This window comes from Anoplopoma fimbria, chromosome 16 (genome assembly GCF_027596085.1).
Source record: "Anoplopoma fimbria isolate UVic2021 breed Golden Eagle Sablefish chromosome 16, Afim_UVic_2022, whole genome shotgun sequence".
Taxonomy (NCBI): Eukaryota; Metazoa; Chordata; class Actinopteri; order Perciformes; family Anoplopomatidae; genus Anoplopoma; species Anoplopoma fimbria.
Genome location: NC_072464.1, coordinates 14,707,163 through 14,724,870, shown reverse-complemented (window position 1 = coordinate 14,724,870; position 17,708 = coordinate 14,707,163). Strand labels below are relative to the sequence as shown.

The following is a 17,708-nucleotide window of genomic DNA, read 5'->3' as shown; positions in this document are numbered from 1 at the left end:
AACTATCAAACCACCATGTGATATGACTAACAACACAGTACAGTGATGTGTGTATTTGTGATTTTTCTGGTACTGAATATTAATGTCTAGCAACACCCCACAAAACCTAGAAACACCAATCCTTGGAAGTAAAAAAAGAAAAAGGTTACTATCATCTTGACAAGTTTCGCCTCAGATTGCGGTCGGCCTGCAGATGTCTAAACAACCAGGACGTTGTGCTGACAGCACCACAGTGAAACCAAACCAGCTGGAGGCAAACCTGCACTTGCTGTGTAAAGAGCCAAAAACACAAGAGAGACAGAGGTCTGAAGAGTCCTCTGCGATGCAAGAAAAGAGCCTCAACTTCTAAACTAATTTACTCCCGACAAGTCAAACAAACCACGAGTGACAAACTACAATTTCCAGCGCTACCGTAAAAAGCAGTTTCCTCCTCGACATGCCTCACCTACTATAGTGAACCAGACCACCACAGGAGTCACGCTTTCGAATAGAAGCACCATACTGCATTCATCTGGGTAAGATCAGGGTATTTGAACCAGGTCTGGTGAGCTGTCGTCAACAGTATGAGGTACTGGGCCGGCTGTGGGGAGGCTTGCTGAAACAGCCTCAGGCATTGTGTGAGTTTGATAGACCTTTTTATGTTTTATTTTAGCACTGCATGTCTGTGTTCACCGGGACAAAAATGATCCAACTCATCTGATGACAAAAGTCTGCCCTTGAAAAAAGTAAAGAAATCAGCTCTCAACAGGTAAAAAGGACTCCAAAGAAAAAACACTAACTTTCACTATATCATTCATTTATTTAATTATTTTTTGCCCTACATCGGTTTTAGTTACTAAAGTCAGCCTTGGATTCTGAGAGGTAATTCTGAAATGTACAGCACAACAACAACAAAAATCAACTCCGTAGAGTGATGAGAAAACCGATTAGAGGTCAGTTTTGAGGGAAGCTGTGACGCTCTAAAACTCTCCAACCATCTCTCACAACGCAGGTGCAGACTGATGAGTGTTATAGAGACAGAAAACGATGCATTCATGTGTGACTCTATTGTACATGTTTACAGATATACAGTTACCTTGTCGTACACAGTGACGTATCAACGACTAGAGTTGATCTACATTCTACACAGAAGACTAGGGTTTTTACACCATGTTCAAGAGTCCCGTCAGTGTATTTTTGCAGCTTCGTGTTTTTTTTTTTGTCAAATCAACCCCAGAGTACGCTGTTATCAAAAAGAGCTGGTAAGATTGAATAGGGTTGTTAAAAAATTCATATTTTTTTTTCACAAGTGAATAAACTTCATTGTTTTGTTTAAAAGTCTAAAAACAAACCTGGAGGTATAGTTGGGAAAAACAGGAGGTACAGTTGGTTAGTTTTTGTTTCGATCCACTGATTTGTATCTTTTTCTTTTTGATGGTGAAATCAGTACACAACATCCACATTCAGAACCACTTCGGGCAGGTATGTACCCCTTACATCCTGCTCTTCATTCCTTTCTAGCAAAAATGTACTTGGAAATCCTTTTGACTTGTATCATTAAGAGGTTGTATGGCGTCCAGGCAAAGAGTCCAACAGAGTTGACTACGGTTGACAAAGTTTCACTAGTTGGCTGGACCTGAAGAGTTTAGTGATTAGCCTACTGTAGATCTTTTGTCTTCTTCTTTTTTTTTCATTAAAAAAGAAAATTATAAACGCTCAAATGATCAGTTAACAAGGCATACAAAATGTGGAAAAAAGGGGAAATGAAAGATTGGACTGAGGTACCCTGAAGCCTGAGGTAGATCACAATACTGACATGCGCACTGTTCACATCCTGACCAAAGTTAACGCGGTGGTTCACCTTACTGTTCTCCTATTTTTTCAGGTTTTTTATTTATATTATTATTCATAGTCTAGTTTTCAAGAAAATAAACACTTCCCTTCAAAATAATATGGCAGTGTCCCACTGAGGAAAAAAAGAAAAGGACTTTGTTTTCTTTTTGTTTCTTATCAATAGCTCTCATCACAAAATAGGAAAAAAATAGATTCATAAATATTACTCTCTCTTTTTTTATATATATATACACACACACATGCGCACACGCACACACATGGAGGAAGCTGTGCGTATTGGCAATAACATTGCATCTGGAAGATGAAGCTGATGGGTGATGTCTGAAAGGTGACAAAATAAGGCAACAAGCTTCCATGGTCTCCAAAGTAAAGCACAAAGGGACACCAGGACCTGCGTGTCCAGCTCCAGCTCGCCAAAATAAAAGAAACACCAAAGGAAAAGTTAACAGAAAAGAGCGAGAGTGCGAATGACGATGACAATCTGTGCCTCTGGGCCGGCCTGCTGGACACGGCAGGGGTGATACTTCTAAAAAGGCTGCATTTTGTACATTCACAGCTGTCATACCGTTTTAGAAAGCTCCCTGACGAGAGAGGGTTGAAGCCAAACGCAGCTGCGGTCACATTTGCGGTTATGTGTGAACCACAGGTCATACAGGTTCCTCCCGTTGCTTCCCGAACCCCAACCACCACCCACCCTTTACCCAAAAAACGTTTCCTCACTGCCACTCCACACACCTCGAGTCTGCACTCTCCCACCCAAGCCCCCCTTAAGCCCACCTCCCCTCTCTCGGCCCTCGAGACGTCCTCATAAGGCAGAGCGTGCGGCAGTGCACATTCAAAATCACTGTTGGCCTGTTAGCAAGCAAAGATGCATACATTTTTTTAAACACGTCAATTTTTGCTCTGATCATTGAGGAGAATGTCTATAGTGACATCCTTTTGATATTTTTTTTTATCAGGTCAACAAGCATGAGTGTAGATATATTCTACTGCACATAATGGGAGGGTGATAAAAATCCCTCTGTTGCATTTAACCTCGGTTGGGTGAAAGTGGCAGTCAGTTCAATGTTATCAAAAGGCTACGGAGGAAAAAATGTTTTCTTGACAACAAATATTTTTATCCTATTAAAAAAACAAACACATGCCAAATGAGAGAGAGTGATGAGTGAAGCAGAAGTTAAGCAGAAATTAGCGGAAAAGAAAGAAACAAAAAAAAGAAGTGAAGCATCAGATATAAATGGTGAGAGACATTTCAAAGGGACGTTATCTTTTGCGTTGGCACACACACAGGCTGGTTACAAAGACCCATTCACCATATTTACTTATATAGGGTATTTTTTTCCTTTTTGATTTCAGTGGCCTATAATGTGAACAAAGAAGGGAAACTGCTTTATGTGGCTGTCACAGCCCGATCAATCTCTAGAACAAGTAAACATATTAAAAACTACACCAAGTTGTACTGCCATTTTGATAGAAAAATAACAGTGCATACTCTCAGTGTGTATCAATATACTTATCTACGCTGTGTTAATACTGCTAGGGATATTTAATCTTGCCATCTAAATATCTCAAAATCTTGTTAGAGGTGTCCATTGTCACTCGCTCCTGTTCTAACCCAAAATAATAATCACAATGCCTTGTATATGCTCATGTTAATACCAATGCTTTATCAGTTTGTTAGGCCTATGTTAGTCCAACTAAAGAGATAACGTTATGCAGGGCGACATACTATGTCCTGTTTACCTTTTTAACTGTGAGGACAACAGGTGCCAAATTCTCTGTCATTTCCACCTTTTTGTAGATTCTATTGGTCTTTGATTAATATTATTATATCAGTACGGTTTCTCCCACTCTATCTGCTCTCACAGGGCTGGCAGTGCACACAATGCCCTCAGCCTTTGGCTCTCACTTGTTTCCCCCCCTAGTGAAGTTCTTTGGTTTTGATCCCGGTGTTGCTGGTCTGCCCTGCATGTCCCCCTTGGCCTTGGCCTTTGTCTGGGTAGGTCTCTGTCCATTTGGGAGGGCTACATTCATTGGCCGGCGCCTGCTGGAGCCGCCCTGCTAGTCACTTGGAGTGGTGCGGTGACATGGTGCCGCCCTGCTGGTGCTTCTGTTCCTGCTGTTTGACATGCTGAATGATCTCCCGGATCTTCCTCTGTGCAGTCTGTTGGGGAGACAGCACATGCAGGACGAGGTGTTAATTGATACCTGACAAGGTGTCCATGTTTAAATAAATATATGACAAAAAAAAACGACTTAATTATAACCTATATGTAAATCGATTTAGTTAAACCCTAGAAATAGAGTGTTGATGTACAGATCATGTTTCTTTGAATTGCAAAACATCAAAATAATCAGGTTGGTATGTATGGGTGGATGAATTGTATTGTAGTATTGTTATAGAGTTATAAATATATATACATATATATATATATATATATATATATATATATATATATATATATATATATATTTATATATATGGAAGTGTTGAAGTGTGGAAGTAGTGAGCATATGAACAGTTGTGAGAGTTTGTAAACAGATGTTTTGCAATAGTTTTGCTGTTGTTAAATGTTGCCCCCATTTAATAATAATAATAATAATACTTTAATTTTATATAGCGCTTTTCTGAATACTCAAAGACGCTTTACATAAGGCGACTTTACTTCATTTTATCAAGACCTTTCTCTGTTTTACGATTCTTTGTACACCTTGGAGTAATTGAATACAATTGGTCATTTTAGGGACTGAAGTATTCCATTAAATTCAATTTGTGTTCACCAAGTGGCAGTGACAACTGGAATTAAAACTAGGTGCACCAAAGTGTGCAGATTCGACATGTAAGCAAAGATGAGCACATGATGTCAGATAATGTCTCAATGACAGGTGTGGAAAAATATGTTTGTCAAGAGAAACATACACCTACATGTTTTTTGATTACGTTGCACGTAGCTGCTCAAGTAAGGACTGTTGTTGTGAAATGTTCAGGCTAAACTGACAGAGTTGAGCATCACCAGTATTGGCTATCGTATGTTTATTCAGCACATGCACAACGTCTTTGCTTTCCTCTGTTTATTGTAGATTACATGATGCCTTTTTCACATTATTAGCGATCTTGTCTCTGCATGTGCCACCTACATTGCACATGGTTTCCACTGCGTTAATAAGAGCCATTATTTTGAACGGCTTTTTGTCATTAACAAACCTATCAGCCCAATTGACTGACGACACCTGTGTCAAATTACAGGGCCTTAAACCTTGTTGTGCATACCTGGCTGGCATAGAAATGCCCGCTGATTTTCACAAAGACCTCGTCGTTCTCATCTGGAGTTTGGTCCCGCGGTACGATGACCTCAGCACACGTGAGGTTCTGCAGCTCAGTTACCTGAAAAAAAATTGAATTTCACCTCCAGCCTCACTTACAAAACACACTGACATTACTCACTGAGGTAAACTGAAACGCCCTTTAATGAAACCAAGCAAACTAGGTGCTATATGATGCTTATGTTTATTGCACTGTTTTGCTGGCTTGTCTGTCGAAGCACTTTGTAAACCTTGTTTTTAAAAGGTGCTATATAAATAAAGTTATTATTATTATTATTATTATTATTATTATTATTATTATCCATCCATCCATCCATTTTCCGTAACCTGCTTATCCAGTTAAGGGTCGCAGGGTGCTGGAGCTGATCTCAGCTGTCAATGGGTGAAGGCAGGGTTCACCCTGGACAGGTCGCCAGTCTGTCGCAGGGCAGACATATATAGACAGACAACCATTCACGCTCACATCCACACCTACGGGCAATTTAGAGTCTTCAATGAGCCTTAGCTGCATGTCTTTGGACTGTGGGAGGAAGCCGGAGAACCCGGAGAGAACCCACGCTGACACGGGGAGAACATGCAAACGGGAATTGAACCCGGGCCCCTCTTGCTGTGAGGCGACAGTGCTAACCATTATTATTATTATTATTATTATTATTATTATTATTATTATTATTATTATTATGTTAAAGTAACGTAAGTAAATGCAACTTTTTTTCCCGTGTTTGACCATAACTCAGCTCAGTTCAACCCACAACTCACCGTTTTGCCTCCTTTACCGATGACCCTGCCAGCTGCAGTTGAGGGAACCTTGATGTGCGTCTCCAATTTGACCTCCTCCTTCGCTGAGAAGAAGTTCTCCTCTTTCAGCTTCCCAAATATCCGACCTTGGGCCTGGAATACAGAGGAGGGAATGAGACAAGGAGAGACTAGGGGAAACGGGGAAACACAGTTTAAGCGTATGCATACAGGGAATTTTGCTCACTAACGTACATACACAGAAATAGACAAATAAACCAAAAACATGGAGATAAAAGAAGACCAAAGGTAACGATAAACATTTAATTACTATGTAAATATAAATTTAAAATGCTAAAGTATATATACGAACATAAAACACAGAAAATGACAATGAAATGGAGATAAAAGTGCAATGATACAGAGTGGCAAGGTTGCTTGAAAAAATATGTAAAGGTTGTCATAGGATACTTTATGTACATGATGTAGGTGGGATATGTTTATGTATATAATTTAGAATTTAAAGATACCCGCTTTTAATGTTCTCTTACCTTAAACTGAGCCTCTGCGGTTCCAGTAATAATAACAATCCTGGAAGGAACATCTGGGCCCTCAGGTGGGGCAATCTGATAAACACAAACACAAACACACACACACACACACACACACACACACACACACACACACAGGGAGAAAATGTGTCAGAAATCTGGTGCGGTCATTCAATGCATGTAACCACTGAATCATCTGAGAAGCCGGCAAATTCCTGTGAATCAATAGCTTTCGATTACATTATGAGAATTCACTGACCAGCTATTTAATTTCTCAAGACCGAAATGCTCGGCTCACTACTCATCTCCTTTTTTTGACCATAATTAACTAACATCCTCAACTGTGGTCCATGACATGCTGCTGACTCAGCCAACACCGACTGCCAACTTCACATTTACCCTCGACTTGAAGCTTTTTAAGAATTCGATGCATGTTGATCAGACAGGGTTTGACCTCCTCTTTCTCCCCTCCAAATCCTAGTCTGCGCTCTATTGACAGTGACAGACCCACCTTGATGGAAGCTCCAGCGAAGTGGGCGAGCTGTTTGATGTGTTGGCCCTTCTTGCCGATCAAGGCCCCGACTGCCTGAGTTGGAATTAAGAGGTAGGCAACCTCCTGTTCTGGAGCCTGGTGCTGAAAGAAGATCACACAGAAAAAAATATATTTCACTACACATTTACTAAACTCGCTGATTATTGTAGCAGCAAACATTTCAAAACTGCTTTAAACAGCTACAAGATGTTTTATTTAATACTGAAAGCGATGACACCACATGCAAGGAAAGCTAAACTGAGCTCTCTTTGAGGGTTTTTCTCTTCGGGTAAACATCCCGCTGGGTCTGGAGCGGAATATTTACCATTAGAGTCGAGGGTTGCCCTATGCTTTTGTTTTTCTTAGCATGGTAACACTCATGTACTCAGGGTTTATGAAGTGATTTTTTTATGAGCCACAGGACAACTCTGGGCTGAAAAGTCCCCTTCCAGAAATATTTGTGGTGTTCTGGTGACTGGGTGATGGTGCGCAGGAATGCCAGACTCACTCAACATAGCCGCTGAGTGGGAGGTTGTCATGGGCACTTATTTATGTTCCCCTGTCCATTAGGCTTATACCTTTATTTTTCTTTATACTGTGGCAGTCCTACCCATGTTTACCATAAGTCACTTGCAAATAGAAACTTAATGCTTAGAAAAAACCCTAAGCTTGAAGTCTTTTTGTAAAGCTTTTTGGGGGCAAAAAACATGCTATTAACTGCAACTATTAAAATATTTATCTAGCTTCACAAAAACCAAGAAATTAGTGGTTAAGTCACTGATCACCATGGCAACATTGACTGTAGTGCGGATTTTAAGGGAACATACTGAGTGCTGGTGGGTGATGGCACTTGCTGGAGGAACCCCGTACAGGCCACAGAGATGTGAAGAGTGACTCTGAAAGTGAAGTGACAAGCAGACCGTTCAGATGGCACACAAATGCTCACATTTACAGACACATGCACATACCCTACTCAAGCTCTTATTAGGGGGAATTTCAGGGCATAAACTCACAGTGAATCAGACATTAACCTTCTAGACTACGAAGCACGCAAATACATTCTCACACACTGTCTCACACCACTCTGGCTCGACCTCGTCAGGCAATGAGTGGAGACTTTGTTTTACAGACACACTGACTCATCTCTGGAGAAGATGGGGGAATTCTGGTTGTTTCTAACTGTGTTGTGTACAACATCATGCAGGAAGACCTGAGTCAACACTGTGTTGTTTTTTCAAAAAGCACTTCAGGGGGAACATGATTTACCATGTGTTGGAAACAAATTGCTTTATCAAGTCAAAACAAATATTGTGCATCGCTGAGCTGGGCGGGTATAACCCACAGCGGTAAAGTCATTCTAAAAGAGCATACTCACTAAGAATTGGTTGTATCCTGCATGTGCCATATGGGGCACTGCACCACGTGGTCCAGCAGCGGGGGGCAGAACCGGCAGACCAGATGAGAAGATGCCCAGAGCATTCAGGTTCAAGCCTGGGATCAGGTTGGCCTGTTGCTGTGCAGAAGATGACCGATTGTAAACACAAGATGAAAGCTACAAGGATGACGATAGAATAATTATAACTTAATTAAGGCAAATTTTTCATAGAAAAACATGCTGATATGCTCAGGAGTAGATCAATGTAAACAGGCATCCAAGAGTTGTTGTATTTCCTTCTACAGGAGGACGCTGACTAATATAATTAACAGTAAAATAAAATCATTCTACAGTGAGAACAACTTCTACTGCTTATAAATGGTAAAAGAGCAAATTCATGAGCAAATGTCTCTAATTTCTGTACAGTTTCTGTATTAAGAAAATAAATAACAAAGATAAGGTCTAACTGTTCTTTTACATGTTATTCTCTGCATCACCTGTGAGATAAGGAAGTTAAATAAGTCCTGCATAATGTAACATGCCGATAGAACTGGACCGCAACAATCCTAATAATCAAATTATATTAAAATGATTTGTCTAGCAGAAATTGAAAATGGTACCAGTTTCTAAAATATAAGCAGATGCTGTTTTACTTTGTTTTCTGTTACACTAAGATTACTTATTTGGATTTGATTTTTGTTTCAGAAAATACAAGCTATTATTTTTAACTGGTTCATTGAGAAAACGTCGATTAATTAATAATAAAAAAAGGTTAATAATAATAGCAAATTGCTTGTTTTGTGAGCTGTGCCTTCACGACTACAAACTCCATTATATATACCCATCAATCATGCAAAGTATATTTTATTTGTGTTTTTTGTCACTGCCCTGAGAAAACCATGTTTCAGAAAAAGGATCAAGTGGTCTTTTATGGGTGGAGAAAACGAACCCACTTCTTAAGACAAAACATTTTAAAAGCCCCTTGACTGCGGCTGAAGAATGCATTGTCCCAAAATAGTTTGTTGTTGTGATGGCATGACAAAAATATTTCTCCCTCAAAGTCAAGTCAGGTATCGTGGTTTCACGTCCGCAAAGAGACACGCGGCCTCCTCTCACTTCCTTGTTCCCAGTGTGCTTTGTGTAATATCCACAGTGTCTCACTAGATGGCCCTCACCGCTTACTGTAGAGTCGACGCTCAGCCTGACAGGTGCCGGATCTTCTCTCCCCTGCCAGTACAATTTAACCGCATGCTGCGTGATACTTCTTGATGACTATTTCTGAGCCAATTGTTGTCCGATCAAAACGTGGGAGAAGCAAAAGCAGATACATGGATATCAATTCTGAGTAAATGCTCGTCATGAAGAGCATCGTCATCGTGAACGCAACAGTCATCTCTATCACAGGGAGTGTGCAGCATGTGATATCATCACTATCTCTCCTCCTCTGAGGTTGACCTCTCTGTCTGGCTGCAGCACCGGTGATGTCATTGGGGCAGTGTGAAAGAGGAGCAGGGTGAGAGAGCGGCCTACAGATATCAGATGGATGATGGGAAAAGCAGTGTGTTACAGCAGGAACACAGACACACACAGCGGGGAAGTGAGTGTGAGTCAGCGGCTGCGTGGAACAGGCACACACATACACGCACACACACAAGTACGCTGTAGTCAAACACTCACTGATGAGCTATTCAGCTATCGTTTACTGTTATCCATTTACCAAACAGACAACAACGGGTATTACTAATGCTGGTGGTAACATGTACTGAACGGGGAGGCGATATCATCCTGCTGTATATCATCACTCCGTTGTTCACCTGTCAGTCTGTGTGAGTCAACCTGAGATCATTACCACACACGCACACACACAAACAAACGTTCAAGAGGCCCGCATATGGTAACCTTTAAGCTCGGCTTACGTTTATAGCAGCAACGTCATTCTCGTAGGCTTCCCTCAGTTTCTTCATGATCTCCGCCTCGGCTTTAGAAGTCGCCTCCAAGCTGCTGCCCCTCACCATGATGGTCCTCTCAGGGTTGTAAATGGTTAACTCTTGTAACCTGCAAGAGAGATCACACACTCACAAACATAAACATGTATGTGGAACTACAAATACAGAGGACAGGAACACTCACATTCTGCTCACCATTTCCTCAGAGGGTGGATACGAGTGAGCTGATGTTAATTGCATTTTTCCTGTCTTTGTGTTTATCTAACTTAAGTGTTGTTAATACACAATACATTTTTGTTGCAAGCTAACAAGCAATTTAGTGTCACATTTACATAAAGTTGGAGGACACAGAAGCAGAACTTAAGCAGCAGAGATAGTTTGATAGTCTGACTATATGTTCCCTAATGTGGGTCTAGCTCCAAATCACTTCCCACAATGCAGCTCGATGGGGCTTCAAAGCACCTTATTCACATCAACATTGTCAGAGCGTTCAAAAAAATCGGACTATCCCAGCCGTAATTCACAACTTGGATGTTGGCACAACTTAAAAGTTGTAAACTCGTGATAACTTCCATAATTAAATGAAAATCCTTCCTGCCTGGGAAACATAGACATCTTTTGAACCCTACATCATCAGTTTTTACATTTGTAGTGTCCTTTCACAGACTTAGATAAACCTGATCCCATCCTCAGGGTCGTTTTCTCTTCAGACTCGACAATACTCTGCCAGAGACACAGATAGATAGAAAACATAATTCAACTCTCCTCACGGTACTGTACTCCTGATGATGAGTAAGCACATCTCCATGTGAAAGATTGGTGGAGTGCCCCTTCAAACTACAACTTTGTCCTTCTCAAGGTCAGGATGTAAATATGACAGCATACACACGTGAGTAAATATGAGATGGATTCATCAATCCTCCGCACTGCAGCAGGATATTTAACCTAATCATATCCTGTTGTGCCAAATCACGACCAATCGGTCTTAAATTAAACCAGAGTTCAGAAACAATTTGAGTGAGAAACTCTTTTGCTTTGAAAGTCGTTCACTTGGATCTGGTATTATCTTACCAAATCATTTTTTTCCCACCTTTACAAGACACTTATACAGCAGGTGAGCAGACCGCATCACAACTGAGATAATAACACAGCAGTTAAAGCAAAACGTAATCTATTATAACATGAATCAAATAAGTGATTGCTCCATAAAGCCTTGAAGTTGTGTGAACGATAAAAAACTCTTTGTGCCTCTGAAGCAGAACCAATCTATTCTCTCATCGGTGTCAGTGGACGTGGAGGACGCTAACAATCACATCACATAACCAATAATATTGAATGTGCTGTTTGCCACTTTCCAAAAGGACCTTCTCTCTTCATCTCTCTCAACTTGTCTGTCTCCTTCTCGAGGCTCATTACGTCCTCAGAGCTCACAGAGACGGAGCAATTCATTAGCCCTAAATGAACAAAGGTCGGTAAGCAGGGCCTGTTAAACGGGCTGTAATCACCACCTCTCTAATATCATGTTCTGGGGTGTAAGCAACTCATCACATTTGGTCTCTAACAACTCAGTTAAGTGAAGCCACATGCCAAGTGGTTAATGAGCACCATTGTAGAAAGGTGTGGCGCCAAGAAGCTGGGATTGCTGCCTGTAATTTGTGCTTTGGTTAAATTGATAGTAGTCAAAATTGCTGCTTGGCCAAAATGCCACAATCACACAAGCTCTCATATCAAAGTGTTCAATTACTACAATATGTGTGTGTGTGTGTGTGTGTGTGTGTGTGTGTGTGTGTGTGTGTGTGTGTGTGTGTGTGTGTGTGTGTGTGTGTGTGTGTGTGTGTGTGTGTGTGTGTGTGTGTGTGTGTGTTTTCCTGAAGGTGCTAGTATGGCTACCAGCGTAGTGTGTGGGAAAGCGGAAGGCGGGAGCAGCGGGGAGGTCGACTTACGAGGAGATGGATATCTTGGTCCCTGTCTCCTCCTCGATCTTCTTCAGGTTGCGGCCCTCCTTCCCAATCAGCCGGCCCACGAGGCTGTTGTGGGCGAGGATCTTCAGAGGGATGTCCTCCGTCCTGCACATACAAACACACACAGAAAAACACACACACACTCAGGTTAGATAATAGAAGATAAGGGGCACTGAGTGTCATTGATGTGGTGTGAGATATTTCGTGGTGTGATAAGTGGATGAACAGGTATCTGGACAGCTGACCAGCTGGTGAAAGCACAATGTTAAGACATGAGCCTTTTATTTAGTGATGGATGAGCAATGATTCCTTTTTAACTTTTACAGATTTTCACAGTAAAATACTCAAACTTTAACCCATTTTCCTGTAGAGTTTTGGTCCACGTGCACCCAAATGTTGCCTGCTGCAAGAAGACAATGTTCATTGCAGTTCACAGTAAAATAAAGTACTGTTGCAACAACCACAGCTTCTGATAATAGGAGGAGAAGAGAAGAAAAGGCTAGAAACTAAAATCATCTGCTGATGATGTGGTGCAGTCCTTCTACGCATGTGAAAACAGTTCCACTACAGATTTTTGAATTACTTGTTTCTTTGTTTTCATTCAATTTTCATCTGTTTTTCATGAAATGATCAATTATTTAATTGAATTCCTTATTATTTCATAATATTTTCCGAGGAAGTTTCCTGGAAAGAACCAGTAAATATTAGATAAATTGTGACAGTGTTCAATTGGTTCACTTCCAATTAATTAAAGTTTTAAATTTGGGCAAGCATGCAATTTAACAATAATAATGTCTATACAAATAATGCTGCTGGTCAAATCAAATAATAGGGACTTTTATGTAGTATCAAAGGTATATCTTCAGAGTCACAGTTGAGAACTGGTATCCTTCCTCTTTCTGTTGAGGTTGGGAGATTTAAAAAAAATATGCAGGAGAAAAACAGATTGTGTAAGCTGTGTAATTTAGGTGAAGTGGACAGTGAGTTCCATTTTCTTTTGTGTCGCACAAATTATGATGATTTACCATTTTAACACATGAAATGGCTCGATAAAACCCTATTTATTTCTTTGGTGCACAGATGGGCAAAAATTGTAACGATTGTTTAATTTTGATGTTTTGGTCTCAAATTTTGCCTAAGAAGCCTGGACTTATATTTATCCAGATTTATTAAAAGTATTATATAGTAAATGTTTTGTTTTCAGTGATTTGTGAATTGTTTTCTAGACACTGATGGGGATATGTATTCAAAATAATAATTATAACTCAATATTTTATAGGGATAAATTGAGCTTTTTTTCAAAGAATTTCTCTGGAAATGCTTTTAAACGCAATACAACTAACAACTACCTCAGTTCTCAGATCTTTGTCTCTATTTTGCACATGCTTAGTAAAAAAATGGCTGGATACTTTCAAGACATTAATAGAAAATAACAGACCCTTAAAATAAAGCATTGCTTGTTACAAAAAACAACCAAGTTTATGTATGTATGTTTTGCCGAGCTGAGCGGCAAAATTATAGGGTGTTAGGCAGCCAAGGTGACATATTCATTTCTAAACTTGTGGCATCTTACTGAACATTAAATGTGAATATTGATACCACTCTGTGTCCAGTCATAACATATTGGCCTTGTCTGAAAGAAGAAGACGTAAGGGGAGGGACGAGATGGTGTGCAGCTGGAATTGCGGTTCAGCTGGTGTGAAGCGTATATACTCTGCAAAAACTTTGCCTTGTTGTTAGACCTCCTAACCATCCCTGGGGAAAGAGCTCTGACCATTCAGCAGAAAGAAAGTGTCTGTTCAATAAAATACTTAAAGACATTTGAGAGTTTCTCATCACGTTTATTTCTCACAGGGAAATTAATAAGATTAAGTTCCACCACACTCTGTGCAGTAAGTAGGGCGCAACAGTCAGCAGTCCATCAGTTTAGCTAAGCATAAAGGCTAGAAACAGGGAAACGCAGCTGACTGTCCAAAGTAAAAACAGATCCACCTGACAGTATCTGTAAAGCTCACTAATTGAAACAGAAAACTGTGATTTTTTTTCAGTTTTGTGCAGATGAAACAAATGCAATATAGGCAGACTAGCTGTGTCCCTAAGTTTCCCCCCTTATATTTCTCAAAATGTCAAACAGTTCCTATAACAGTATTAAACCTGGCCTGGGTGTCTTCCTAGCAAACAAAAGAAGAAGAAGACCACAAATGTGATCACAAAGGTTTAAGACCTAACAGACTCTAGATGTCAGGAGATTGACAGGAAGCAAAGTGTGACATTATCACAGAAAGAGGTGAAATATGTGTCTATGCTCAATGCTCAAATATTATTTGATTCAATAGGAGCCCACAATGATACAACACTGGGCACAAGAAACAGCCAATAAAAGAAATAGTCTCTGACCGAGTAGATTTATGAGCAAAGTTTCCTAGAATGCATGTCTGTGGAAACATTTTGGCATGCACAAGCTAGGTGTTGATGCTAAAATCCAGCAGAAGCTACAAGAGTTTAAAAGGTGCAGTGTCTTGTTAAAAGTGTCAAGCCCAATTAGGCATGTTGGCCTCCTTTCTTAAATGCTAAGCTGTGATCACATGTTAGCCTATGTGAGTCTGTGTCGTGTGCACTGTGTTTACTGTGTTAGTGCTCCAAGCTGTAGAATGCACAGTGAGATTAAAAGGTGTGCAGGCAGGTTAAAGGGATAAGATTACAGCCCTGCAGACATTATGGCTAATCTCTCTGCGGGAGCGTATAGATGCTCTGAATAAGCAACATCTGAGTGCGTTCATGCATGTTTTGTGTATGTCAAAGTGCTGACTCACGTCTTGGTCTCACTGGCCTCCTTCTGCATGATGTCCAGGATCATGCGACAGGCAGAGGAGCAGCCATCGGGAGTTGAGTGGATGGTGATGGGCTTTTCTGCCGCACCCGCATTTTCCTTCCGATGAATGTCCACTCTGAGAGAGGGCGGGACAGACAATCAGAGTAAAATCTACTTGCATTGTGTATAAATGAATGATAATGTTTATCATGTTGTGCCCCGGTAATGAATGTACTGAAAAGAAGAACACAAAGACAGCAATTTCCGTTATTGAAAAGAAGGGAAATAAATGGTGTTTTTTCCCAAAATCTGACAACTTGAAGCTTTTATTTTATTGTTTGCTATCTTGCTTCAAATCTCAGACTATTGGTTTTCAAATGCAAGCTTTGATAAACATTGCCACAACGCCCAATTCATTCAAGCCTTATAGTTATATAAGAGCAGAACTGTTTGAGAAGTTTATACAATCACGAAAGACACAGGAAAGCCAAAAAATAGCAGCAACCAGGCAAGGTCATCAGAGTAAATTTACTTGGACTGTGTCTGTTTGGTGACATTCTTGATGGTGAGGCCCTCCTTGCCGATGATGGCTCCCACAAACTGAGTAGGCACGAGCATGCGCAGGGGGAAGTCGTGTTGTCTGGTGCGTGGAGCGCCAAAGTCACATGAGGGCCCGGGCTGAGAGGTGCTGTGGTCCCGGGACGACCGACCCCCGCGTCGTGTGCGGGGAACCTGGTCGGGCGGAGCCGCATCCATGTCCACAATATATGACACCTTGAAGGAGTAGTCTTCGAACTGGTGTCCTGTTAACTTCTCAATAGCTCTGGGGGGAGGAACAGGGGGTGTGAGGCAAAAACATTATGGGTCTAATGTCAATATAGAGTTTTCAAAAGTTATTCATTATATAAAAAAATGTAAAAAACTGATTGGCCAACTTCTTAAGATGAATTTGCTTTAACTACGTGTGTACATGATGCCACCTCCTTTCTTTGTTGTGGACGTCAGAAGAAGTTACCACTAAGCACCTGCTAGATGCAATGGTGAAATGTTTTAAAGAGAAAGTAAGACTCAGTTCACATGTAAAAATAACCAGCGTTTCAGGTAATCTTCTTAAGTTTTCCATCCACACTGAAACATCTTAACAATAGGGAAACAGCTCAATCTCTTCTTCTTTGCTCTCTATTACTCAAACAATGAATCTGCTCATGACAGCATTACATCTGGTAAGGAGTGGGACTGACACAGCCCAGTTTGTCTGCTGAGTCTCAGCTGGTAAGACCTTTTTCACTATAGACATTTTGACTTGTCATAGTAGGAAAAGTTGCATTAAATTACATTAATGATAAGCCAGCGTTTTAAGATTCATCCACTGTGGGCACCATATTTAAAACAATCAGTTTATGGGTGAGAAAATGTGAGCAGAGGACAAGTTACATCCGGCTTTTTGTGGATGTATGCTCTAACAGAAGTTGTTGCCGCTGCTTTTTTTTTTCTGCCATCATCTTTACATTAACGTGAAATGTTAAGTTCTCAAGGAGGATATTCTGGTTCAAGAATGATTTGGCCCTGCTCCTTTTGGATGTCCTTTTTAACCCTCCAGGTACACACAAAGTACACGGACAAATAGGTAAACAATGCTGCTTGTCTATGTATACACATAGGTGAACAACGAGTACATCACAAGCCTTAATCTTAGTAGTTGGCTGAATTAGAGTCATTATTTGTGCTGCTTACTCTTTAGCTTCCTCCTTGGTTGAGTATGTAACATTCACCACTGCTGTTTCTGTATCAGTGTTCACTGTGAAACAAGACAGAGAAAGGAAAAAAAGTATGAGATAAAGTTAGCAAATGGGCCACATTTACACCTGCCAACAGCAGGTCTTTGTTGTTGCTGTAGGTGAGTCAGACACGCGCCAGGTTCCCGCGGTGACCCAAAGAGCCTCTTTTCTGTGTGAATCCATTACAGCCATCACCACACTGGCTTCCCTCCAGACCAGGCAGCTGCCTCTACAGACAGGAGCTGCTAAACACAATAGCCTCTCTGCCACTTGCACAATAACGGATTTAAGTTAGACACGACAGCTTAGACAAAGCAAGTTAACGATGATAAAGTGCAACAACTGGGTCACACCTTGGGAAGACTTGTTGTTGTGCACTGCCGCTCAGAGCTAACTCTGCTACAGTTATGGGTTTGATTCCCACTGCGACCACACATGCTTTAAATGATTGAACTGTGAGCTGACTGTGACTCAGGAGTCCACTGTACAGCACATGCAATGTTAAAACAAGCTCTTGATGAGTCAGTTCATTAATTAGTGGATTGACTAATAATCTAATCTAATTTAAACACATTTTCAAGCCAAAATTACAAACATTTCCCAGTTTCAGCTTCTCTGTTAGGATAATTTGCAGCTTTTTGTTGTCTTGTGATAGGGTAAAAGAGATATAATTAGATTGTGGACTACCAATAACTAAAAGCTTGTGGTGTGGAAAAAAAAAGCACATCACCAGCTAATCATTTTAGGGATATTTTTCGATGTAATTTAATTTTGTATGTAATTGTAACACAGTATGACTTTTTGATGAAATGCCTTTGGTCTACCAAGCCCTCCTTCAGAAGAGACAACAGCATCTCTGCT

General features: G+C 40.6%; 1 protein-coding gene across 2 annotated transcripts in view; it reads right to left on the bottom strand.

The window, feature by feature from the left end:
* Window positions 1–779: 779 nt before the first annotated feature.
* igf2bp2a (insulin-like growth factor 2 mRNA binding protein 2a) overlaps window positions 780–17,708 on the bottom strand; it is a 46,462-nt gene continuing 29,533 nt past the window's right edge. For both annotated transcript variants that reach the window (XM_054614821.1, XM_054614822.1), the window contains exons 5-16: window positions 16,804–16,867; window positions 15,602–15,892; window positions 15,071–15,205; window positions 12,240–12,362; window positions 10,267–10,405; window positions 8,351–8,488; window positions 7,803–7,871; window positions 6,955–7,077; window positions 6,444–6,518; window positions 5,917–6,048; window positions 5,105–5,218; window positions 780–3,997 (exon numbers count right to left, since the gene is read on the bottom strand). In XM_054614821.1, coding sequence (XP_054470796.1) covers window positions 3,899–3,997; window positions 5,105–5,218; window positions 5,917–6,048; window positions 6,444–6,518; window positions 6,955–7,077; window positions 7,803–7,871; window positions 8,351–8,488; window positions 10,267–10,405; window positions 12,240–12,362; window positions 15,071–15,205; window positions 15,602–15,892; window positions 16,804–16,867 — 1,502 coding nt within the window. In that variant the 3' untranslated portion in view covers window positions 780–3,898. The remainder of the gene's footprint in view (window positions 3,998–5,104; window positions 5,219–5,916; window positions 6,049–6,443; window positions 6,519–6,954; window positions 7,078–7,802; window positions 7,872–8,350; window positions 8,489–10,266; window positions 10,406–12,239; window positions 12,363–15,070; window positions 15,206–15,601; window positions 15,893–16,803; window positions 16,868–17,708) is intronic.